Genomic DNA, 27,629 nt, shown 5'->3' with positions numbered 1-27,629 from the left:
GACTGGTTTTGGCATGTTCTCAGGGTAAGCAGAGACCTGCAGGTGCTGGCGAAGCCCCTGCTTTCTGCACCATTGGCTGACCCAATCACATGACTGCACCTGCCTGGAGTCACTTAGGAGTGTGGCACCTGGACTCAGCCAGACAGGAGGGCCAAAGTCTGTTTACTTGGATACCCATTATTGAAAAATTTGTTACACCATTCTTGGTTTTAATCCATAATTGACTCATATTTCTTTTGGGGTGGGTGGGGGGGAAGACATTTCAGAATTATTTGAGAAATGTAAGGTTAAAAAAAACTCTAGCAATTTTATAGACAATATTTTAATTTCCCTAAAATAGATGCTTTTTCAACCTCAAGTATTTCACGTGTCTTGTTATGACAGATCATTTACTAAAATCAAAATAATAAAACACATAAATTATTTTTTTATGAAATCGTCTCTTTTAAATGGAAATGTGTGATGTGGCTTTCAGGTAGACAAGCAAAAGTCATTCTTGAAGTGGTGATTTGTACTATTGTATTTTAAGTGTTTGTCAGGTTTCCTGTAACTGAAGAACAGTGTTCAGTGAATCTTTTGTCTGTGGAAGTGAAGGGAGCATGCTTACAGGTAAAGGAAGACCCAGTAAGCAGGAGGGGTCAGTAATACAGAGAGAATAATAACAGTATGGTGACTCAAGATCTTAAGTCTTGGAAGAGAGAGAGGGATTGCTTTTAAACTGAAGATGGGGGTGCTGCTTCTTTCTGAAACTAGTGGTGTGGGGAGACGAGGAAAGGGGCTGGAGCAGGTAGGATCGGTGGAGATAAGGAAGCTGGGAATTGGGTATTGCACACGTGCATGTGTGAGAGCTAGACAAAGAGACCAAGAGAGAGGGGAGGAGATGGGAGAAATTCTGCTGTGTGTGTGTGAGTGAGTGACTGGGAGATAAGAAATGAGAGACGCTCATGTGCTAAGAGGGGTTAAAGGAGTAGGGCCATGTGGGTCCACCTGTATAGAGAGTGAGAGAGTTAGCTGGCCACCAGGGCTTCCCTTGACCAGGATTGTTCCTTGGCATTGGGGAAAGAATTCCGAATAGTACTATTTCATAGATTCCATGATTACCTGCAGCAGCGTTGTACTATCCAGATGTAGAATCAGAGGAGATAAAAGGGTGGTTTATTGCACAAATGAGAGTTGCCAGTTGGGTGCAATGAAAGATTAAGGAAATGGCAAGATTAAGAAGGTTTCAGGCTAAGGATCCTGGCAAGAATGTGGCTGCAGTGTTCTGGCAGTGGGAAGAACTAGCAGGTTGCATAGAAGGGAATAAAAGTATGACGAGGCTAAAGGAATGGGAGGGTCAGTGGGTTCCTGGTGTTCACAGGCTCTGCTCCTGTCCCCGTCAAACCTCTCCAGCCCCTGTGTGCACTCATTGTTAGCTTGAGATAAAAAGGACGGGCGAAATCCACATTTTTGCACGCATGTGTCTTTGGGGGCAAGGCTTGGGATCAATGGTGTCTCCCTGATAACAAAAGACAGCAGATGGAGCATCTGTCCAGGTTTGCATTCTGGCTCTGTTTACTAGCCCGGACTTTGAGCCTCTGTTTTCCTCTTGTGCATGGAGGATAATGATAAGGTTGGAAGGATTAAACAAGGTTATACCTATAAGTCACTTGGTGTCTTTGTTGGCTAACCTCAGCAGGTGTCAGCTCCAATTAAGTGATATTTTGTAGACCTCTCAGTCAGACCCTCTTTCTACTCAGTTATCCTGGTCCTGGTGATCTTGTTTCCTTTATTTTCACTTATGCCTTACTTTCTATTAAATCTTTGCTAAATGTTGAGGGTGATTAGTGATTAGATGATCATGATAATTTTTAACTTCTTTCTCTAGCTTTTTCTTAACGGATAAAAACCAAAATGGCTAAATCCACATTCTATAGGGCAGTCTGATAAGAGAGTCCCTGTCTCTCAGAGTATTTCAGTTTTTACACCTCTGCCTTCACATTCCTTTTCTTCACATGGGAAAGGGGTCACAGTAGGATTGATACCAGGTTTTGCCCATTTGCCATCCTTGCCCCATGAGGCTTCTGAGAGTGAGATGTGTGGTTCAGAGTTCTACCATGCTGGCCCCGTACTTGAAACCTATCCTGTACATTCCCTGGCCTCTGCTTTTCAATGAATATGGTATAAAATTGTGCCACTTTCTCTTTCCCATTGCTCTTTTTATCCCCTCCTCTCCTTCCTTCCCCCATTGGGTTTTCAACTAATTTTTGTTGCTTTTTAAAAGAGAGTCTAGGAATTATCTGTGAGCTAGCCAAATATCTACTCTAGAAAAATCGGAAATACACATTTTAAATTTATAATCAGTGCATATTATGTTTTCAGTGTTTAAAGAGTTTTCCACTTAAAATACTGACAATGTGGCTTAATCTTAAAACTTGCATCTAATTTTTCCAGGGAAACACCTTCATTGGAAACACCTTCAATGGAAACACGTCAATCCATTGGATTTGTCAGTCCAAGCCATGTTTTGTGTACTAATGGTGACAACCATTGTTCTTGTTCTTGTTAGGTTGGCAGTCATGAATACCTGTCGTGTCCATGGAACAGGTTGAGAATAGGGATTGTCTCTTGGGAGCCTCCCATGTGATCAGCAGGACCCTGGGAGAAGGAGTAAAGGACATTGGCTAACTGGTCTTTTCCTGGTCATTTGCCCACACACTCAGTGGTGTGTGTAAGAAGTTAGTTGTGAGATGTGTATGAGAAGCAAAAGAGTGTCAGCATTTAGATAAGTTAATTTCACATATATTTTATGTTCACCTGTGCCTTATAGTTTTAAATATAAAACTAACAAATATATAAAAACATGCTCATTAAATCTGTAGCTGGACTATCTATTTTTTTTTATGAGCAAGTTTAGTAACTAGGAACAAGAGTAACTAGGAAGTCTACAGATGGCCAATGCTTGGGGTTTTTCTCCAGTATTTCATTATGAAAGTTTTGTTATTTTAATTGCTATTCTATTAATACTATAATGTGAACATTTTAAAAATACATATCAGATAATTTTTTTACATTGGCCCATTGAACATGAAAAAGCAATAGATATGGGAAAATATGTGTGTGTTGTCATAATATGTTGTGGGTAGTACTTTTTGCTGGTTTAGAAAGAGATCTTAGTTGTTTTATAGTATATGTTTAAATTTTGTTTCAGGCATGAGAAGAAGATTATTTGTTTTTGACAGGTTTTCTATTTTTCTTGTGATGTGGCTTAGAATTATGAAAGATTAATTGGATGTTGGATGTACCTTACAAAAGTAAATTGTTTCCAATAAGTTAGAGTTCCTTCATCTTGCTTGGATATTTTCTAAAGAATGTCTATTCCCCCTTTCCTGCTATGAAACACTGTTAACTAGTTCCCTAAATAAAATCTTCTTATACGTTAGTCCCCCCTGATGGTTTCACTTTTTGCAGTTTCAGTTACCTGCAGTCAACCATGGGAGATCTGAAAATACCAGAGATAAATACTGAGTAGCTTGATAAAATCTTGTGCTGTCCCGCTCCATCTCATTCTGGTTGGGAATCATCCCTTTGTCCAGGGTGTCAACACTGTGTAGGCTACCTGCCTTTTAGTCACTTTAGTATGGTCATCTCACTTGTCAGATCTGCTGTCAGGGTATCGCAGTGCTTGTGTTTAAGTCACCCTTATTTTACTCCTTAATGCCACATTCACATAACTTTTATTATCGTATATTGTTATAATTGTTCTATTTTATTTTTACTAATCTCTTATTGTGCTTAATTTACAAATTAAACTTTATTATCAGTGTGCATGTATAGGAGAAACATAGTATATATGGGATTTGGTACTTTCCAGAGTTTCAGGCATCCAGTGGAGGTCTTGGAACATATCCTTGCGGATAAGGAGGAAATTACTATCTGGTCATTTCACAAAATGTTTGGTGGTTCTCCCAATAATGAGTAATGCTTATATTTTTATAAAATTAATCTTTGTAGTTTCAGCCACTGCAAAATATTATGCCTGTTTTATTTTGCTCATTTTTCTGTTCAAGGTTTTTTTTTTAAAGTGGGTTATTCTACAAAGGAGACCTCAAAAAGTGTCATGGTGGAGACATGTCCACACTGGCCCAGGCCTCCTCCTCTCAGGTTTGTGCCTTGTGGTCATCTCCACATCTTTTATGCCTCTGGCCTTTTCCTACAGCACAAGCCCTAGTACAGTAAAACCATAGGATACAGTAGAAGTGAGTCAGTATCAGAGAGCCCGGAGTAAGGGGGAAGGAAGATCTGCTGCCGAAATGGAAGGATGGCAGAAATGTGCATGCCTATGACGGACTTTGTGTTGATTTCATTCTTTAATTTTTTTAATTTTGCAATTACAATTCCGTATCAGTTTCAGGCATACAGCATAGTGGTGAGACACTATTATAATTTGCGAAGTGATCCTCCCAATTAGTCTAGTATCCACCTGACACCATGCTTAGGTATTACAGTATTGTTGTCTATATTCCCGATGCTGCATTTTACATCCCTGGGACTATTTTATAACTTCTCATTTGTATGAGTTCCTTATATATTTTAGATATTAACCCCTTATCAGATATACATACCATTGTGAATATCTTCTCCCATTCAGTACATTGTCTGTTTTGTCCATGATTTCTTTTGCTTTGCAAAACTTTTTAGTTTGATGTAGTTTCATTTGTTTATTTTTCTTTTGTTTCTCTTGCCCATGGAGACATCCAAAAAATATTCTGAAGAGCAATGTCAGAGTTTAGTGCTTGTTTTCTTCTAGGTTTCATGGTTTCGGGTCTTACAGTTAAATCTTTAATCCATTTTGAGTTTATTATTGTATATGGTGTAAGAAAGTGATCCATTTTCATTTCGTTTGCATTTATCTGTTCAGTATTCCCAGTACCATTTATTGAAGAGACATTCTTCAGCTCATTGCATATTCCTGCTAGATTAATTGACCATATAGGTGTGAGTTTATTTCTGGGCTCTCTATTCTGTTCCATTGATTTTTGTGTATTTTTATGCCTTTTCTAGAAATTTCATATAAATGAGATCATATATGGTCTTTTGTATCTGGCTTTTATTTAGCATAATATTTTTGAGGTTCACTCATATTATTATATGTATTGGCTGTTCTTTTCCTTATTGGAGAGTATTCTGTTGAATACCACATTGTTTATGCATTTACCAGTTAATGGACATTTAGATTTTTCTAGTTTGCCACTATTTTGAGTAATGCTGCTATGAAATTCAGGTACAAATCTTTGCGTAGACACACGTTTTCACTTCTTTAGTGTCAGTATCTAGGAATGGAATGACCTAGTACACGGTAAGTTTATGTTTAGTCTTTTAAGAAGCTGACAAAATGTTTTGCAAAGGAGCCTCAATGCATCGTTTCACATTCTCACCATCAGTGTGTGACGGTCCCAGTTTTCCACATCTATACTATATATTGTTCTTAAAATCACAATCCTTGTAGTAGACATACCATAGAATATTGTTGTAGTTTTAACGTGTATTTCCCTAATGATTAATGATGTTGAGTATTTTCCCAGCCTTTATTAGGATATATTATCTTTGGTAAAGCTTCTATTCAAATCTTTGATAAAAATTCTATTCAAATCTTTATTGGGTTGTTTTTCCTTATCACTGAATTATAAGTGTTTTTTATAAATTCTAAATACAATCCTTTATCATATACATGATGCACAGCTACTTTCTTCCTATCCATAGCTTGTGTTTTCATTTTCTTAATGATATCTTTTGAAGAGCAAACATTACAATTTTGATAAATTCCAATGAAAGTTTTTTCCCATGTTTTGAATTGTGCTTTTGATCGCATAACTAATAAATTTTTGCCTAACCCAGGATCATAAAGATTTTCTCCTAGGCTTTTTTCTAGAAGTTTTATAGTTTCTGCTCTTACATTCAGTTAATTTTAGTATATGGTATGAAGTAAGGGTCTAACTTAAGTTTTTTGCATATGAACATTTAATTATTTTAACATTGTAGAAATGCTGCAGTGGACATGGAGATGCATATGTCTTTTTGAATTAGTGTTTTGGGTTTCTTTGGATAAATACCCAGAAGTGCAATTGCTGGGTCTTTCCTTTGTTATAGTCTTAGTTTTAAATTCTATTTTGTCTGATATAAGTATTGCTACCCCAGGTTTTTTTAAATTTGTATTTTCATGAAATATCTTTTTCCATTACTTTCAGTCTGTGTGTCTTTTGATCTGAAATGGGGCTCTTGTAGGCAGTATATGTATGAGTTTTATTTGCTTACCCATTCAGCTTCCCCGTGTCTTTTGATTAGAGCATTTAATCCATTTGCATTTAAAGTAATTATTGATAGATATGGAGTTCAGTGTTTTCTGATTGTTTTCTTAGTTCACTCTTTTTTTATCCTCTTGCTCTCTTTTGTATGTTAATTCCTTTCTGTAGTGTTGTGTTTGGATTTCTTTTTTTTTTACTTCTTGTGTATGTCTTGTGGATTTGTGGTTCTGGTTACCATATGCTTCATATATACCAAGCTTTGTTTATAGCAGTCTTTTTTAAGTTCATGGTTGTTTAAGTTCAAACATATCCCAACATCACTACAATTTTTACTCATCCCCTTTATGTTTCTGTTTTTTGTCATTATTTTTTGCTTCTTTTTTGTGTACTGTGTATACCTTAATTTACTATTGTAATTACACATGGTCTTCCTAGTTCTGCCTTTTAACCTTTGTACTAACTTTATAGTTAGTTGATCCACTGCTTTTATTATGTGTTTGCCTTTATCAGTGAGAGTTTTTTTTTTCTTTGCTATGTTTTCTTATTCATATTTTTGATTATTTTCTTCTTTTTAAGTTAGTCTCTTTAACATTTCTTGTAGTACTGGTTGGTGGTGATAAACTCCTTTGGCTTTTTCTTATCTGGGAAACTCTCTACTTCGATTCTAAATGATAGCCTTCCTATGTATAGTAATCTTGGTTTTAGGTCCTAGCTTTTCATTACTTTGAAAACTTTGTGCTAGTCTCTTCTGGCCTGCAATGTTTTTGTTGAGAAATCAGCTGACAGTCTTATGGGAGATCCTTTGTAGGTAACTAACTGCTTTTCTTGCGGCTTGTAACATTCTCTCTTTGTCTTTAACCTTTGGCATTTTAATTATGTGTCTTGTGTGGGCCTCTTTGGGTTTATCTTGTTTTGAACTTGCTGCACTTCCTGGAATTTTTTCATTATTGTTTATTCATATAGGTTTTCAGTCCCCTGCTCGCTCTCTTCATCTTCTGATACTCTTATGGTACGAATGCTTTTATGCTTGATTCAATCGATTCTCTGCTCCGTCTAATCTGCTATTCATTCTAATTATTCTTCATTTCAGTTTTTTTGTTCTTCATTTCTTAGTGGTTCTTTTCTATGGTTTCTATCTCTGTGAGTAAATTGTTACTAAGTTCATTTATTCTTCCCCTGAGTTCATTGAGCATCCTTAAAACCAGTGTTTTAAACTCTATATCTGATAGATTGCTTGTCTCCATTTTGCTTAGTTCTTTTTCCAGAGTTTTGTCCTGTTCTTTGGTACATGTTTCCTTGTCTTCTCATTTTGGCTGCCTCTCTGTTTTGTTTCTGTATATTAGGTAGAGATGCTATGTTTCCTGATATGGGTAGAGTAGCCTTATGTAGTAAGTCTTTTGTGGGGCCCAGTGGCACAGTCTCCCTATTCACCTGAGCCAGGTGCTCAGGGGTGTCCCTCGTGTGGATTCTGTGAAGCCTCCTGTTGTTGCCTTGATTATGATATCAGTGGGAGGGATTGACCCTCAGGCTGACTGGCTGTCAGGAATTGTTATGACTACAGCAGAGGTGCTGTGCTGTGGGAGCTGACCCCATAGAGTGGAATATACTTTAGTGGGCTCTCATGCCTGCCGAGTTCACCCTTTGGGTGTATCATTTGTAGAGCTGGTTGAGTGGTGCTCTGGTGTGGTCTCAAGCCAGCCACCAGATGCAGTGTTTCTGCTGCCTTTTGGGAGGGGCTCCAGTGCAGGCCAAGATCAGCCACTGCCTGTGTCCAGCCCAGGGCCACCTAGTAGGAGCTACAAAGTGATCTGCAGATGGTTGTCACCTGTGCTGGGCTTAGAGGCGCCCAAGAGGATAAGCTGCAAAACGAGGCCAGCTGCCACTAGTGCACGGTTTGGCATTGCTTACCAAGAGGTGCAGGGCACACCAAGGCCAGACACTGCTTGTTCGGTGTTTGTGGACCTTTAAGAGATTTTAGGAAAGTCCATAGCAGAGGCCAAGGCTAGCCTCCTTTATGGAATAGCCACTGAAAGTTTCTAGCTGGGCGTGTAAGTTGGGTGGGGCAGTATCTCAGGGAATTACCACACTGGAGCTCTGTTAATGGAGACACAATTTTGGTGCCTATGTGTGCCTGCTGGCTGTGTGGTGGGAGGGCTCATCAAAGGAACAACAATGGTGCCTGCCAGTATTTCAGTTCCTGAGAGAGCTCCCCCTCCTGCCCTCACTGTGAAGCCAGTTCCTCCCCATATGTCCTTGGCACCTTTCAAGCTGCTTTCCCTTTGCTGGAGCTTAGGGTAAGTGCTTGTGAGTGAGTGAGTTTGTAGACAGGCCTTTTAAGGGGATGCCTGGGTCTATAGCAACCCTTTGTTTAACCTGTACTGAGTCCCCACTGATGTTCACAGCCAGATGTTATGGGAACTCCTCTTCACAGCAGTTGTCCTCCAGATTGGGTAGCCTGGTGTGAGTCCGGGACTCCTTGCTACTTGGGGTACCTCCGCAGCTGAGATAGCCCTCCTGATTCTTAATTGCCACGCATGGGTATGGGAGTAGCCAGTTTCCCATGTCTGCCCCTACTACTAGTGTCAACACGGCTTTTTCTTTGTATCTTTAGTTACAGGAATTTTGTTCAGCTAGTCTTCAGGTGGTTCTGTGATTTCATTGTAATTTTGATGTGGTCTGGGTGGAGGCAAGAAGAGTGTTTACCTACTTGACCTTCTCGACTGGAAGTCTTGTAGACCTTGTGTTGTAATTCTTTTTCTCTAGCACCACCTTCCCAGTGAGAATCGACCACTCTGTTGAAGCTTTCTGTCATTGTTCACTACCTCTGATACCAGACCCTGTGGATAATAATTCCTCTTTCCTTTTGTTCCAGTTATCCAGTTATATTCTTATGCTAACTCCAGCCAACCCTTTGCCTTACTAAAGGATAACTATTCAAGGAGCCATGCATCTGGTCTCTTCTATGGCGAAGTAGCTCGCCATTAGGAAAAGCAGGTGGGCTGTAGAATCAGACATGCCTGATTCACCCACTGGTTTATAGTGGGCATGGGCTGCTTATTTCAACTTTTTAACCCTATGACTTTCTGGTTTTTTAAATAAGGATAATAATAGTAGTGTCCTCATAGGATTCCTACAAAAATTATAAGATGTGTTAAATTACACAGTACATAATAAATTCTCAATAAATGGTGGTTGTTATTTATTAATCATGGTGCTGCTGTGCCAGAATCTTCAAATTTTTATAATGTGACCTGCTTTTTATAAAGAAAATATATTCAGATCTTCATGTTCACTCCATTGTTGAGTCATTCTTAGGTAATAACAAATATTTATATTGTTTTTAATAATACATTTTTATTGTGTTCTTACATATCCAGATGGTTTATGTGATCTAGAGAGAAAACACGTGGATATTGAGTATTTTTTACTTATATATTAACCCCTTTATTAGACCCCTCATTTAATAAAAACATCATGGTCCAATTTTTATGAAATACAGTCAGCCTGTCCCCTCTTTTTGTTGATACAGTTAAATGAACATTTTAGAAAGAATAGAAACACTGTTGTTGTATTGGTGTTACCTTCTCTACTTCTGATTGTGTTTGGCAAAGCCTGTGTTTTTTATGGGATTAGCTTTTCAGAAGAAACATCTTCCATATTAAATTCTTTCCACTCTTTTTCCTGTATTATTTTCAAAATATCAATAGTTAACATGTTCTATTCATCTCCTTCTAGATTTTGAAATAATGAAAGATGATTTTGAAGTTTTGGAAAATAGTCTCTGAATGTGATCTGGGGGAAAAAACTGCTTTTTGGTAAAGGATAGATGTACAGATTAAAGGTGACCTTTAGGCTGTGTGTTGCTTAATCAGCCTTAGTCCTTGCAGTAGGCAGCCTCTACAAGGCTGTGATCCCTCGCCTTGTGAAGGCTATCATATTGACTCACTTCTATTAGATGGCAGAGGTAATGGAAATCACTTCAGGTTATTAGAAGACTATGGTGTCCGTCTTCTTTCTTTTGAATTGCTCACCTTGGGGTGAGCCACCTGCCCTGTCAAGAGGCAACCCCATAGTAGGGTGGCTCATGTGGGGAAATACTGAGAGGATCTGCCAACAACCAAATGAGTGAGCTGGAAACAGAGGACTGTGGTGTCATGAGAGACCCAGAGCTAGAAGATCCAGACAAACCACTCCTGGATTCTGGACCCATAGAAACTGAAAGAATAAATATTTGTTGTTTTAAGCCACTGAGTTTTGGGGTGGCTTGCAATGCTCATTAAATAACTAATACAACCCTTCTTATTTAATTATTAGAGATGATGAAACAGTTTCTTCCTAAAGGACAGACTACATGGTTTATGTGGTATCTTATTTACCATTCATTTGGGTTAGTGGATATTATTACATAATTGTTTTCAATGCTTAAGAGAATTTTTTAATGGCAAAATTAAAAAATTTTAATGGCAAATGCAACTCATAACAAGGTAGAATCTTTCGATATCTATAGCTATCAAGCTATTAAATTTGTTAACTCACTTCAGTATTTATATGATTTATCCAGTAAGGTCAACATGAAACATTATAAGTTTCACTATATTAAACATAATTAATCAAAAATTTTCTTTCTTTAAGGCTGTCATGAATATACATATATGTATATGTATTCATATTCACTTGATGCCACAATTACATATATTTTTATAAGTAATCACAAGGCAGTAATAGTAATTTGTAAATGTATGCCACTAGATGGAAATCGGAATACAGAAGAGTCCATTGGATCGCGTCTTTCTATTAGATTTATTTTCTCTGGGCAATTACTGTATTTAACTTCAAGCCAACCTGGGATGCAATTGTGTAAGAAAGATCTCTGTTTTGACTCAGTTTGCAGATAACCACTTTTCTAGCATATAGTGCAGCTGTATTATAAGAACAGATGAATCATTTGGTTTCTGGATATCTCCCTTCTCATTTTGGTATGATCGAGATTATCTAGACTACAGAACACACGTCTGTCACTAGGCTTGTGCAGCCCCTTTTCCTGCTTTGTGCTAAGCAGCGTCCTCCTGCCAGACAGGTGAGCTATGGGGAAGTTGTGCAGACCATGTACCACAGCTGCATCACTGACTAAAATGCTCTGTCTTTTGAAATGAGCTGTAGATCTTGTCAAAGTTTCTTTGGTTTTGTAACAGAAATAAATATTGTGAACAAAAAAGAGTTCATGGGAAGCTGTCGGGACAGGAAATTCTGGACTTAAGACCATCCAGTACCAGAGGCTGCTGACCACATGTACTCTTTAAATTTAAATTGATTCAAATGAACTAAAATGAAAACTTCAGCCACATTAGCAAGTTTTTGGCAGCCACATGTGGCTAGTGACTCTCATATTGGACAACTTGGACACAGACCATTTCCACCATCACAGAAAGGTCTGTCTGACAGCACAACTTTAGATAGGCTTGCCTGGAAGCCTTCCCTTGAATTGGTGAACCCAACCATTTCCTTCCTTTTTTATTGCTCCATTCAAGATCCAAATTGCAAGAGAGAACTTATGGCTTAAGTCACTTGCCTACCCTTGGCTGTAGCAGAGTGAGAGAGAGATTCTGGGCAGAGAAGCCTCTAGTGACCCATTGGAGCAACCAAGTCAGTGTGGCAGAGGAGCTTATAGTGCTGGTGGTGGATGCTGGGTGGCCCAAAATGGGCAGATGTGCACCATGGCAGTCTTTAAAATAGTTTTAGAAAGTAAGATTTTGTGTTTCATCTGGTATATAACTATATTTTTCAAAAGTTAAAAAAAGATATAATAGTTCTTCAAATATTTGTTGTGAAAAGTTCATGTAAACATTTTAAAATAAATATAATTTTGTTTATAATGAATAAAACTTTGACATATCTGTTTCTCTAACATTGAATAGAATAATAGTCAAGAAAGCTTTCTGTAATAAATATTAATGAAAGCTGTATCACAAAGGTTTTAATTTCTTTCCAGTCAGCTTAATTCACTCTGGCAAAAAAAATTTTATGTCCAGTCTTTCTTCCCCCTGCCTAAGTTCTTAAACGTTTTAAAGCTTTTGCTGAATGCACCTTTAACGTAAGCTGCATAGAGGCCAAGCTCATAAATTTCAGGTGGTCGTTGCTGGGGTTTAGCCAGTTAGTTTTTTCTCCTCACTTATTCTTGTCTCTCTCTGTGTCTCTGTCTCTGCTCTGTGTGTGTGTGTGTGTGTGTGTGTGTGTGTTTTCTCCTTGCTTTACAATATACTACAAAGCCTCAGGGAATAGAAAATATTATAACACTTTAAACATTGGTCACAAATTGAAGGATATTTTTATGGTTTTTGCATGGTTGTGACACGACCTATTAAGAGACCAGTAAACATGCCATGTTTGTTCACATAGCGCACTCCTCTTTGATCATGATGTTTTATTATAAACGCGTGAGGAAGTCAGTTTTATAAACATCTAGCCCAACTCTACCCAGAAAGTGCTTGCTGAAAGCCCTCTGATAGACTTCCACAGTAATCAGCTGCAATGGGCATTGTAATCCAAAGCTAAAATTTTACTGCAGTTTTTTCACCACAATTCAAGGGAAAAATAACCTTAAGTGGGGCATTCTATTTATGAGAGGGGATTTAGAAGTAATTCAAAGGGGTTATTGGGTTATTTACTTGTAGAAGTCAAAGGTCAGTTCTAATTATATCAGCAGATGCCCTTTATGTGGTGCTTTTAACAAAGTATTTGTTATAAACGTCCCCCTTTATTAGTATGGCTTCTTCTTGAAGTCATAAGAGAAGGGAAAAGATAAAAGCTAAGAAAGAAACCAAAAAAACCCCAAAAACTTGACATCTCCTCTCACAAATATTATGAAAACATAATTTATAATTCAAAACCATAAAGTTAAGTTCAGTTATTTACATGTTACTTTTAATTGATCATGAAATGTCTAAAGCTTATTTTATGTTTTTTTTTTAATACATGTATATATAATGAAAGGAAAGTAGCATTCGTATTTGGTTTATGTTAGACTTTAAGTGTAGGACTTTGGTCTGGAAGGAGAAACGTGGCAGTCCCAGATTGCTGCTGGTACCTTCCATGGCATTGGAGGCCTGTATGCCTCCAATTCCAAGGCAGCAGGGAATACAGAGGAACAGGAGGGGACTGCAGAATTTGCTTTTTTGCCTTCTCTGGCAAAAGCAAGGTTGCTATGTTTAAGCCGCTGTTGATGTAGAGGTTGCTACTTTAAATTTGTTTTAAATGGTGTAATCCTAAAACACCGTTATCTTGCAGGGGGTGGGAGGTGGGTTCTTGATCCTTCTCAAAATAATAGATTAAATGATGGAAAAATTTGAATAAGAATATGACATTTAAAATATATTTTAATTCTATCCAAATAATACATAAACATGGAAAGATGTTGTTACATGATTAAAAGTTTTACCTGTTTTCATTTTCCCATAGTAATAGGAGTTCCAGTTTTGTTCTCTATGCTATGGCAAAACACTCAGCAAGAAGACGACCTTTCCCATCCCCCACAACTACATGTGTCCAAGTTCTAACCAATGCAGTGGGAACAGAAGTTGTGGGCTAGGACTTAATCGGTGGTTCCGAAAACAGCACCCTCTTGCCTTTCCCCTTTTCCTTCTTCTTGCTACCTGGTCTGCAAACATGATGGCAAGCCTTTAACAACCTTTTTGGACTATGAGGTGACCTGGGGAATAGAAGATATGGGCTGAGGATAGCAAAGGAGAAAACATAGAACGAACCTGGGTTCTGGCTTTATAGGATAGCCATTTGTGATCTTTATGCAGCCTTGAGAAAACTGGTTCCAGAATTTTGTGATTGACTTCTGAGGTGTCAAGGAAGTGGTTAAATTAAAGCAATGAAACTGTAGATCTTGTTAAAGAGACTGGCTTTAATAAATTGAGCAGTGAAAAAGTTGAAGATCTGGTAGCATCACGTGGCGAAGTACTGACTGACTGCCAAAGAACTATCTTTATGCTTGTTTGTTAATGCTCATCCTTGATGCTCATCATTTGTTGCAAAGAACATGCAGAACATGCATATGGCATCATGGCTATTGTGAGTAAACTGGTCCTGATACGAGCAGAAGTGTTAAATTTTAAAGTACAGTTCCACTGAAAGAAACCAGGTTCTGGAGAAGTGGCTGATTCAAGGTTTGGGAGAGTGATGTATAAGATGAGCACAGAACATTTGTGATACCAGATAAGAGATTATCAAAGACTATTAAGGTCATGTCAGAAGGACTCTAAAACCAATCTAAGGACTTTCTTACGGGCCAAAGATGGGGTAGTTTGAGCATTAATAGAGATAATAACTGTCATGGATTCTGATGCATCAGTTATGTTAAAATCTGTAAGTTTATGATGGTTTTTAACAAAAAAAAAATGCTGGTCATCTTTGGATGATGCTAGCGAACCACCTTGTTATTTTGAAAATTGGTAAATAAAGGAAAAGACTCAACCATTTAAAAATTAATTTACAAACTAATTTTTGTATTATCAGTAGATGACAAGCAAAAGAAAACACCCATTTTGAGTTTTTCATCCTGTTAGTTTGTCTACAGCTTCAGATAATAGTTCAAAGCTACCTACTTCTAGAATTTCAGTGCCAAGAAGAGAATTAGATGTGGACATGAACGAGCCTTGAGTATTTGTAGTTCTGCTCCCTACTTCAGAAACCAGCACACTGTTGCTGACCTCCACCCTTCATCAGGACTCTTGCTGCTCTCCCCACTCACCACCAAACTTTTCATTTGATCAGTGAACAGTTTTAAGATTCTTTATTTTCATTATATTATGTTTAATGCCACATAGAAGGAAACATAATTCATACTTGATAGATTCGTTTTCTGCACACAAACATACTCCCTAATGAATTCATAAATTGTTGAAGAATTAGGTAATTGATGTTTAAAATGCTAAATATTATGTAGAAATCTTGATAGGCCGCTACGTAGAATTTTAAGAGCTTTTTTCCGAGCTATTTTATTGGCATTTGGAGAAATTGATAGAGCTTTTGGATTGGCTAAGAATGTATTATTTTTCTCATTAGAATTAAAGATTCCCAATATCCTAATGTTTTCTATTCAATAAGTTTTAAAACAGGAACTGTAATAAGCACTTGGATGTATGTTCTCTCTTACTGTCCACAGGACTGAGTTTCAGCTCTCTCTGATTGCACCTACAGAAGTCTTTTCCTCCTTCACATCTTAACCCAGTACCCCACAGTTATACCCAGACTTCAACATCATCAGTAATGGCGTCATTCTGAATATAGATTTCCTGCACTTCACTCTGCAACATTATAAACTTCCAGTGCTCTTTGGACCTAATTAAGTCATCAGATCCCTGGATACTTTCACTCTAAGCCACATCCCTCCTCTCAGACCCACCCAGTTTAGATTTCATAGTCCTTTGTGATAATGACTTCCTTACAAATGACCTTAACTATCTTCACACCAATATCATAAGGGAATAGTAAGGATTAAATGAGCTAATTAATATGTAGACGTACTTAGGACAGTTTACAGAGGGTTATTTATGTCTGCTCAATAAATAACTATTCCTGTTACTTGGCTTCTCCCTTTTCTTCTGCTTGTCTAGGAAAATTCCAGCTTATTTGCCTATTCTGTGCCCATCCCCAAATGGTTAGAAGGTATTGGGGGGAAAAAAAGGGTAACTATGCTAATTCATCTCATGAAAACAAATCTCAAATGTGTAATTAATTCTGCCTAGAAATCCTACCATATTTCCCCAGTATGTTTGCTTTCACTCTCCAAAATATGTGTTCAAATCTTTTTCCTCAATCCATCTATACTTCCAGACATTTTTGGAACAAATAACAAGAAATCCTATTTCAGGTAGCTTAAACAATAAGAAAATACTGTGTAATACCCCAGGAAGTTACAAAGTAAGGCAACTTCAGGATTGGTAATTTCAGCAGCTTAGTGATGTCTTTCTATTGTGCCTTCTTTAGTTTGAGGATTCAGCCCTTGCTAGCTTCCATCATGGTCACAAGGTGGCTGCCATTGCTGCAGCTGTCACATGTAGACATGATAGCATCCTGGAAAAAGCTCGTTTTCCTGGGTATCTTTATTTCAGTGAGGAAATTTTTCCTAGAAGAGAAGACCCCTGCAGACTTAACTGTATTGGAAGAAGGCTGGCATAAATGGTTGTGGGGTAGATGTCCAAAAGTAGCTACAGCTGAACACCACCACCTTCCTGCACTTATCCCATCTCACTCCACTTTAGCGGGTACTCCTCAGGGTCTTGCTGACTACTATTCTGCTCTTTTCTCTGTGAACAGTCTCCCTGTGTGATCTCAGCCAGGCCCCTGCCTTTGAATGCCCATCTATGTAACAGTGATCATTAATAAACATTAGACTGCATATCCAATCACATGCTTCACTGCTCCACTTACATACATAAAAGATATCTCATACTTAACATGGCCAGGGTGCATGTCCGTCATCACCTGCCTCTCCAGTGTCAGTAAATAGCACCACCTTCTACTTATTCACCTAAGCCAGAAATTGAGACATTAGATTGATTTCCCTTTCTCCCCAGTCCAAGCTGCCATCATATTGCACTTGGACAAGAGCAGTAGCTTCCTACTGGGTACTTTGATTTGATCTAATAATATATAATCTCTTCTCTGCCAAGCTTACAAAGGATCTTCTAATATGCAGATCAATTTATGTTACTTCCCACTCAAAACCCTCCAGTGTCTGTGTCATAGGTCGAATGAGATGTTAACCTATGCGGCATCTGTGTGATCTAAACCTCGCCTGTCCAACCTCACTTTTACCACTCCCCTCCTTCTCCCTTGAACATGCTGAACTTGGCTTCTCCTTAGGGCCTTTGCACAGCTGATCTCATCATTGGATGTTCTTCTATCTGATCTTGTGGCTGCCTTGTTAGCATTCAGACATGGGCCTCATATTTATCCAACAGGTCCTCCACCACTACCCAATCTAAATTAGCCATCTAGTGATTATCTTGAAACTTTTAAAAAAATTCTCTCCATAACACTCAATTCTTTCCTGTCAAAGTGCTTGCTTATTGCCCCTTTTCTTTCTGCCTTTAAGATGTAAGCTTCATAAAATAGGGATGGTCTTTCTAGGTCACCACTGTTTGTTCAGCACCTGGGACAGTGCCTCGCACATATTAGGTCACTTAACCAATAAATTAGTAATTGAACAAAGTAAAAAAGTTCCTGTTCAGCTTTCTCTGTTTTCAAAAGAAAGCAAAACAAAACTACTAGTTATGTGTATCATTCATGATGTGGGAAAGCATGCCACAGAAATTGACTCTGGCTACCCCTAAATGGAAAGGAAATTTATTGTAAGGTTCCCAGAAGCAATAGGTGGCTAGACGATGATGCCGAGAGCACAAAATGGAACCTAGAAGCCCTGGATCTAGCCAGTTTACATGGTGGCAGGACTCGTAATACAAGAATCATCAGGTTTGAACATCATTGCCCCTGCATTGCCTGTAAGCTTGAGAAGTCTCCATCTTATAAGGTCACCCATTCATGACTCCCAGTCCTGAGAAATAATATTCAGTAGGCCAGACCTGACTTGCATGCCTGCCCAGCTGTGCCAGAGTCGAAAAGGTGATCTGGTCTCCTCAGCCTCCATTGGTGGTATCTTCTATTGTCCCAGGCTGCATGTAAGTTGGGAGTTCTCAAAAGGAAAGACCAGAATTTTAATGGAGGCAGTGGATGTTGGGCAGTCAAAACATGACAGACATTAAAAGCTGTTGGGAGCTTGTTTGAAATTTCTGAGCCTGTTGATTTCCTACCATAAGTAATGTGAACATCTGCTCTTGGCTCACAATGACCATAGCTTATCCTCAAACCCAAATTTTCACTGGCAAATGACATTCTCACAACAGTGTTTTCAGAAGATGCTCTGAGATGCTCGATGGCTTCCTATCACCCTCAAAGTAAATTCTGTTTCCTTCCAGGCCCAGGGGATCCACAGGATCTGTCCCTGCTCCTCTCAAGCTACTCTTGCTGCCTCTCGTGCGCCTCCCTGCCCTGAGCTCCAGCCACTCTGGCCTCCCTGTGCTCCTAGCTCCAGTGTCACCTCCTGGCCGTTCTGTCTATCCCGACACTCTACTCTCCTACTGACAGTATTGTTTGCTAATTGTGGGCTTCCCCACAGGAATGTAAGCTCCAGGAGGCAGGGGCTTTTTTTAGTTCATAGCTATATCCATGCGCCTAAACAAGAAGCTGCTGAATGAGTGAACAAATGCGTTGTCATCTTGGAAATTAGTCACAAAAGAGGACTTCCAAAGTAGTGACGACTACTCTGAAAAGGCAAATGCTCATTTGGTTATGTAAATTCTTTTACTTTATTAACAAATCACCTGCCACCTCACATTTTATAGTAGTATGTCAGTAGATCCCACTGTCTCTTCGTCTGAGTATTGGATCCTGTTAGAAATGCAGAACCTTAGGGCCCACCTCAGACCCATTGAATTAGAATCTTCTTGCTGACAGAGCCAAGGCAAAAAGCCTTAAATATCAGCTGGCTTTTTCCTAGCATTCTCACATTAGAAGGGGCACGATTAGCGGCCAAGATGCTTCCTTTTTTCCATAACACTAATGCGGCTTTGGATCTCATTTTCTGCCTGTTACTCTGATGTACCCTCATGCAGATTCATGGAACACCACAGAATGCCCTTTTCTGGTAGGTGATGAAGTGACTCAGGAATAGTTATTTTGTAAGCAAAACGTACTCTAAATCTACTGCCACTAAGATCGGTTGAGGTACTTGTTTTTTAGCTGAGGCCTTATGAGCTGTTGTGGAAATTCTGAGCTTACATTGCATTTCTCCTTGGTTTCATAGTACCACGGATTACCTATGGGAATATCCTGGGAGTGTATTACTTGCAGATACCATGATCCTTGAGTACTACAGCTAGCCCAGGGAAGCCTCAGCTTTCTGAAACCTGAAAAGCTTCCTGGGAACATAGGCAGGAAGTGGCTGTGATACTTATACTTAGTGGCTGGCTCTTTGTCTCTCTGTGGTCTTCCAGAATGTTATAGCACTTTTATTTCTACTCCAGTGTCTTATTACCTACACAATGCAGAACATTTTGGAAATATAGCAAGGCAAAATGAAAGAAAAAACACCAAAAAACGGTTACCTATCAGGTAACCTTAGACAACTGTTTGGGCATATTTGATATATGTATATACTTGCTTATATTATGTACCTGCTTATGTATACACCACACATACCATTTTTTATAAAATAAGCCAAGCCATGTATTCATTTCATAATTTGCTTTTATTACACAGTGGATAAGAATCAGGCAGAGGTGGGTTTGAAGCCTGGTTTTGCAACCTAACTTAATGACTAGGGACAAGTTATGAAGAGTCTCTGAGCCTCAGAGCAGGCCCAGCTGGGAGTTAGGGCTCTGTTCTGGAAGCTGTTGGGATGGACAGTGGAGTTTGAATAGAGTCTTATAGAGCTCTGTGATCTTGAATGCAGTAGGGCTGCTGTTAGAATGAAACAACTTTATTTCCACTGTGACAACCCTGTTTTTAATTCCACTGTTTAATTTCATCAATCCCTAGGAGGGATGGCACTTTAGTGATGCTGAACTCAAATGGCTATGAGAACTGAGCAGGCTATTTAATCTAGTGTAGTAAGCATGGCACAAGAAAATAAACAGGGATATGACACTCTGTCTTCTTTTTGCCTAACTCTAAGCTAAGATTAGAATTTAATATTCAGCATTAATAAAAAGATGAAATAAATTCTCTCTAGTATGCCTGTTTGCATTTAGACTTAAAATCTGATGTCTTTCCTTACACGTCAGGTCTCAGTGGCACGTCTTGTCTCTCAGGTTACAAGGTGTTGTGTACTACATTGAGCCTTGACTTCCTAACAAGCAGTAGTGTTTTGTTTAATTTCATAATAGAAAATAGCTGTTCATAAGTACAAGTACTTCCAAATCGGAACAGAATGTTGGCATAAAAAGTTTCTATTTAGGGTAACTATTCCTGAGATATCTGTAGAAATATGAGATTCCGCATTAATCATGTTTAGTTTATTGTCATATTGCGCTGCAGTTCAGTTACTTCCATTTGTACAGCTCTTTGTTTACACTGATAATATTAAATATTAATTGAGAAAAACAAACTGAATTACAAATTTTATATTCCTAGAAATGGTAGGGGGCAGTTATCTTCAATTCCACAAATGTAAAAATATAGTTCAGATAATCCGTCTTTGATTTCTGCAAACTGATTGCAGCATAGGAAAGTGGGCCAGGTAATTTCTTACCGAACAGGTTTCCTAATGATAAAATTTCAGTAGGAATAAGAGAATTAAATTATGTATTTGTATAATATTTAAGATAGCCCTTTCAAAAAATGGTATTGCTAAAACTGGATTTCCACTTGCAAAAGAATGAAGTTGGACCTTTACCATATACCGTATACGAAACTTACTTCCAAATGGATCAAAGGCCTTAATGTGAGAGTGGAAACTCCAAAATTCTTATCGAGGAAAACAATGGGAAAACTAGTGCTATTGGGTTTGGCAGTGATTTCTTGGATATGACACCAAAAGCACAGGAAACAAAAGAAAAAGCGGATAAATGGATTTTATCAAAATTAAAAACTTATATGCATCGGACACTATCAGCAGAGTGAAAAGGCAACCCATGAAATGGGGGAAAATATTTGCTGATCATTTATCTCATGAGGGATTTATATTCAGAATATATAAAGAACTCCTACAACTCAACAACAAAACCCAATTTTAAAAAATGTACAAAAGACTTAAATAGACTTCTCTTCAAAGATGATGGAAATGGCCAGTAAGCACATGACATCATCACGAGTTGTTAGGGAAATGCAAATCAAAAACCACAAATGAAATACCACTTTATACCCATTAGGATGGCTACTATTAAAAAATATATATTGGTGAGAATATGGAGAAATTGGAATTCTTGTGCCCTTTTGGTTGGACTGTATAGTGGTGCAGCTGCTATGGAAAACAGTATAGCTGTTTCCCCAAAAAATTAAACATTATTACATTATCCGGCAGTTTCATTTCTGGGTATTTACCCCAAGGAATTGAAAGCAGGGTCTCGAAAAATTGTACACACATATTTATAGCAGCATTATTTCTAATAGCCAGATGTTGGAAGCAACCCAAGTGTCCATCAACAGATGAGTGAACAACAAAACATAGTATATCCATACAATATAATATTATTTAGTTTTAAAAAATAAAAAAGTCCTGACACATGCTATGCAATATGGATGAACCTTGAAGACATTAAGCTAGATGAAATAAATGGACAAGTACTGTATGATTCTACTATATGAAGTACCTAAAGTAGATGGCTTATGATGTCAACCAAAAAGTCCAAGTCTTGGTTGCAGTGTTAATTGGTGAGCCAAGTTGAGGATTTTTTTTCTTGGATCCTGTGATGCATTATTTTCAACAGAACAAACAGCTCTCTTCAGCACAGTACCTCTCACCCTCACATCATGTCCCCTAGCATTTAGTTCACTGAGCAAAGCATTGAGTTATATATTGTTCAGCTCAAGGGAGTAGGTCTGTTTCATGGTGTTAGTTTCATGACTGTTCTTTTGTTAAATTTTTACAAAATCTTCATTCCTGGAGATGATACTGTAAGTGAAATGATATGATAAATGGGCTTAAGCTTCATGGACTTGCAAAATATTGAGTTTTCAGCTGAATAAAAAGAGCAACATTAACAATGACCATAAGGGTCACGTTTATTAATTTTGATCAATCTACATTAAACCTTTCACAGAACACAAAAAATAATTTCCTAATGTTGTGCTTATTGTGAACATTATATCCGTAAGTTCTTTAGTCTTATGAAAATTCTCATCAGCTCCATGAGTAAATATAGCTATCTGGGTTGTATTATTTATATTTGTTCTAATCAGCTGCCATTGGAAATGCCATAAATAACTTGTGTTTTCCACATGTATCTTTACTGCACTGAGCAACAGCATTGTTTACAGTTAGATTTAAATTTGTCAGTGCTTCATTTTTTCAAATTCGTACTTTCTGCTATATTGAGTAAAACACTTATAAACTCACCATTTCTAACTGCTTGGGCAGTCTTAAACACTTAAGAAATAACTGTTTTATAGAAGTAGTACTCATTTATGTTCAAAAACAATCCCTGTTGAAATCATTAGTCCTTTTCCCATTTATTGAGGATTTTTTTTCTTTTTCTTTTTTAATCACCCATATTTTATAAATACTGGTCATGATTCTTTATATAGTTGCTTAATAATAACATCTGAAGTTGTGTTCTTCTAATGTGGGCATGCTTTGTTGGTGAAACATGTAGGATTATACTTAATTACTGAAGGAAAATATGCTTTCTTTAAATTTGTGGTATTCATTTTTCATTTTCCCACTTTTGATTGAGATGTGCAAAAGAAAAAAATTTTGCTTTTAAAGTTTAAAGTAAAGCAAAACTTCTCTATCTAAAGTGTTGGAACAGCACTATAATAGAGAGTGTTAGAGATGGGCAAACCAGAGTGCATTGAGCCTTAAAGGGGCAGCTGCTGATAACTTCCAGGTGGAAATTGGTTTTTGTATGGAATCATCCACCCAGCTTTTAATTGTTGTTAGTAGCTAATACAGGGGAAAAAAAGGTGTAAACTTTGTGAGCCAAAGAAAATACAGTGAACTTCTTTTGGATGGCAAGCCATTAGTTTGTCTTTTTTTTCCTCTGAAATTTGGCAATCAGCTGCTCTTGTCTCTGGCTACCAGTGGCCTGGGCAGCCCAGCAGCCTTTTTAAGGGTAAAATTTATAGGAATCCTAATGTTGTAGCTATTTTCATATTCTCATTGGTAGAAATTGAGGCTGCTAATGAGAATTTTACCTGCTTTTGTTCAGCTTTCTATTTAATGAAATCCCAGCCTCATCACTAGAAGATATTGGAGTGACTATATAGATGGATCTAATGGAGCAGTGTCTCGAGAAGATTAGTAATTACACCGAAAAAGTAAACATTACCAGGACTAAGCCTGTTTTCATGAGCAATTCTCTACTTTTATTTTTATTAAATTAAAGTTAGTTTACAAGCCATTTGTTATAAATGATTCTTTTAAAGCACATGAGTTTAATTTCTCAGAATTTGGTAAGTTTTAACTAAACTGAAAGAAAAGTGCCAAGCTTGATAGACCTGTCATTTCTCTGGCAAATGGGCTAAGGGACAGTATTGCTTGCCCATTGCTGTGCATCTTACGATTCTTTATATAAAGATTGTGGATTTAGTTCAGCTATGTTGAAAGTATTAGTGCCAGAATAACTTAATAATGATAGAAGATTCTTAAGTGCTTTTTGGTATTATTAATTTTATAAACTAATTAAAAAATTAGATTCTTTTTTGAAGTAGTTTTCAGGTTACTAATTTTGACATATAAACTTCTGGCCCTGGTTTATTTTTATAAATGAAGAAATAAAATATTGAAATATTGAAACTAAATCAAATTATTGCCTGCGTTTTCTCTCTCCTATTCTGCAGGGGGAACGCAACGACTGCCTCGCGCCATTGGGATGTCCTTGGCCAAAGAGCTCATCTTCTCTGCACGTGTGCTCGATGGCCAAGAAGCCAAAGCAGTGGGCTTGATTAGCCACGTTTTAGAGCAGAACCAGGAGGGCGATGCTGCCTACAAAAAGGCCTTGGACCTAGCGAGAGAGTTTTTACCTCAGGTATTTCTAATTACGTTTCTATTTTTCTCTTTAGGCAACTTCTATAGCAAATTGACAAAAACAGCAATCATCTGACATATTCATGATGCCTTTGGCTTGCTTTTCAGGTAGAAAAGTACATGGTAGTTGCAAAACTAGAAATAGTATACTAGATGAAAAGCCTAGTATTAAAAGCCTTCAGAATTAAAATTAAGATTTGATGATGGTCTGAGGCCCATACTATAGCTGTACGTTTATAATATCACAAGCATGTTTGTCAGGTGTCAGAACTTCTTAGCACCTTAAGTTCACCAAGTGAATCTCTGACCTGAGCCGTACATATGGAGAAGAATAGCAATGGATAGGCTGTCAAACTAGATCACCCACAAACTGAAGAACAGTGAAATGAATAAGTAAGGAGAGCAAGAATTCTTTATGCTAAAGTGGGCTTTCACTGTGATAGGTTAACTTGAGATATGTTCATCTTACTGTGTTAGTTTTTGCGATGATGTAGGCATTATTCTAACTCCTTTGGGAACAATGTACTTCCTTACAATTACACTTTTAAACCTGGAATTCACTGTACTTTTACTCATAGACAACAGTTGTCGTGTATGATATTAATAACTGTGCACTGAGGGTCCTGTTTTTAGGATTTCTTTGTCCTCACACTCTTTTTGGTATATTTTTCAAATATTCCTTTCTTCTGAAATCATAGATTAAAGGATTTTTGCTATGTAAACAGTTAGTGTTTTATTTTTATCCTTAGTAGAGTTTTAACCTTTAACCCCCTCTGACCATTTGCGGAGTCATTTAACTCAAACAGGATTCGTCATCTGTGTTGGGGCCATAGATCCTCCCAAGAATCTCATGAACTCCCTTTTTAGAAAGAGGCATATACCCTCCATATTTGTTGTGCATCTAGTTTTGCATCCAGTTTCAGAAGATGTTCTTGGAGTTCTTTGTTGTCAAAGGTCAGGCCTGCTGTGGCACACCTGTCTCGAGAGCTGTCAGGTGGGGCCTCACAGTTGAGTTGGTTTCTGAAACTATGCTGCCTGGTGTTGATACTTCAGTCTTTCTCAGTTAACCAATGAGCCATAAGCTCTTTCAGGCAGGGCCTTTCTGCAGTTTATTTCCCATGTAAGGTAACACAGAGCCTTAAATTCTGAATTGATGGAGAGAGAACAAATAGAAAAGATTTTTTTTTTTTTTTTGCTTTTAGGGGAAAAAATGGCTTTCATGGTAACTTTGATATTAATATTTCCCCCAAATAATACAGAAGTAATAGTTTAAATATTGGTTTAATGACTCCCTTTAGCTTAAAACTTTGTGACCAACATGTCTCAGTTGAAATAAAGGGGTGTATTTAAGCAAAATTATGGCATGATTCCAGTTCTGATATTTACAGCCTCTCCTGACTCTGGACGTGAGTGTTCAGCTCCCTGCCCCAGAGCTGCACCCAGGAGGCTCCTTAGCTCCTTGGCATCCATGTGGTTCCGATTCCTTCTCTCACTCCTGGAAACTTGCTCTTTTTTCTGTGATGCTTAGTGAGGTTAATGCCATCTCTGCCCACAGCTCACCCTGCCTGAGAGCCTCCCCTTCTCACTTCCAGTCTACATCCAGCTTCATTCCATCCAGTGGTGAACCAGGCTGTCATTATTGTCTCTTTTGTCTGAAGGACATGCCTCTGAGAACGTTAATTGCTAAAATTAATTTTTCTCCAGGTCAAGGGAGATGTTGAATGACATCAGAAAGTGTGTAACTGTGAAACTATGCAAAAGTTAAAACACAATTTGAAGTGGAATAATCTTTATTTTTATAGTCTTCGTCACTAAATAATTACTCTTCCAAGTAATTTAAAAGCTTCTATAAAATGAGTATTTCTATGTGATTTCTGTATTATATGTTACTTCTATATTTCTGTCTGAGAAAAAAGTTTTATATGGAAGAAGGCACTGGTTTTATATTTTGAAAGAGAAGTTGATTAAGCATTATATCTGAGAGTATTCTCATTTTTCTATTTTTCCAGTTTTCTGAACTTGCTGGCCAAAGTATGGTTTGCAGGCTAGCAGCCTGGGTGTCCCCTGGGCACCTGTTAGACAAGCAGAATCCCAGGCCTGTCCCAGACCCTGAAATCTTCATCTACATTGTAACAGAGGGCTTAGGGATCCGTATAATATGGAATTTTACTAGCACCAAGACAAGGGTCACCTGATGACAAAAGTGAATGGAAAAGGTTCTCACCGAGTGGAGCACTGTGTTTAAAAAAAAAAAATAAGAATTGATTATCTTAAAAAAATGATACTCGTATGTGTTCCAGACATGCAAATCACACTTGGAAGAATTCTAACGAAGATACTTGTCTAAGCCTTGGAAGATTGTGGTTTCTGAAAAACATTTTTAAGCATATGACTTAGGAAGAGAATTTAGGTTAAAATTGGTAATCAAAAGCGCTAGATAGGAGAAAATGGCATTTTTCATGCTGTTATGCATTTATCTTTCACTTATTGGAGTCCTTTTCTGTGCCTGTTATCTAGACCCTACCAGAGCCTACCTTGCATTTTAATTCAAAAGACATTTTAAAATATACCTTTGAATTCTATCGTCACACAGAAACAATTTTTAGGAATTTAGAATGTGAACAAATGACTAAATTCCATCTGGAAGATTGTGGTTTTCTAAGACAAAAGTAATGTTTTCCTTCTCAGAGAACACCCGCTTCCTTCCTCTATGACCCTCACACATCCAAAAGGACTTATTTGGACTTTTAACTTTTGTGTGATATGGGAACACTGCCCGGAGGACACGTCTTTACTATATACATCATCGTCGTGGTTAGTTATTGATGCCTAGGGAGGAAAGACAGAGCCAGCAACTGAAACACTGATGTTAAACCCCATGATGACGATGATGTTTGAATGCCATGTTAACCTCTAGCATCAGCCTCATCTCCAGCCCAAGCTCCTGTCATACTACTGACTGGTGTGGTGTCATGCCAAACACTTTGTCTCCTTTTCTTTTTCCTACTTCTAGGGAGATTTGCAGAAGTCCCATGCTAGACACACACCACCCGCTGACCTCCAAGCATACAGTTTGCCGTGCCAGTGTTCTGTGGAATCTACCTAACTTGCTTATTCAATAGAGTTGCTACGATTGCTCTTTAAGACTTTGCAAGGCCCCTGAAAGAAATTTCTCATCTACTTGAAATTAATATAAAATAATATTGAATGTCAACTTTAATTGTAAAATTTAAAAAAAAGTTTCCTATCAACTGCATCTTATAACCATTGTTATTTCTATGCCATGGATCCAGCAATAGGAATTTCTGAATTTTGCTGAGATGTACAATGTAATTTGCATAAATGATAATTAGAATCCCTTTTTTCTAATTTGAATTTTAGGGACCTGTTGCATTGCGAGTGGCAAAATTAGCGATTAATCAAGGGATGGAGGTAAGTTCCTTAATGCTTGAGTTGGTTGTTGGAGTAGGTAGTGGAGACTTAAATGAACCATGTTTACACCTCTACATTATATTTTAATGGTCTAAATATAGCTGTTTCAATGCTACCATGACTGAAAGCTGCTGAGGTTATTTTTAGCTACATCATTGATT

At 37.8% G+C, this 27,629-nt stretch overlaps 1 protein-coding gene across 3 annotated transcripts in view; it reads left to right on the top strand.

Annotated features, from left to right (window-relative positions):
* The window catches only part of AUH (AU RNA binding methylglutaconyl-CoA hydratase), a 146,243-nt gene that overhangs the window by 112,387 nt on the left and 6,227 nt on the right, over window positions 1-27,629 (top strand). For all 3 annotated transcript variants that reach the window (XM_011382230.2, XM_011382229.2, XM_023524483.1), the window contains 2 exons: window positions 23,850-24,037; window positions 27,418-27,468. In XM_011382230.2, the coding sequence (XP_011380532.1) occupies window positions 23,850-24,037; window positions 27,418-27,468 (239 nt within the window). The remainder of the gene's footprint in view (window positions 1-23,849; window positions 24,038-27,417; window positions 27,469-27,629) is intronic.

The sequence above is a fragment of the Pteropus vampyrus genome, unplaced genomic scaffold (assembly GCF_000151845.1).
Source record: "Pteropus vampyrus isolate Shadow unplaced genomic scaffold, Pvam_2.0 Scaffold469, whole genome shotgun sequence".
NCBI classification, from domain to species: domain Eukaryota; kingdom Metazoa; phylum Chordata; class Mammalia; order Chiroptera; family Pteropodidae; genus Pteropus; species Pteropus vampyrus.
The sequence above is the reverse complement of the archived record's forward strand: the minus strand, read 5'-3'. Positions and strand labels throughout refer to the sequence as shown.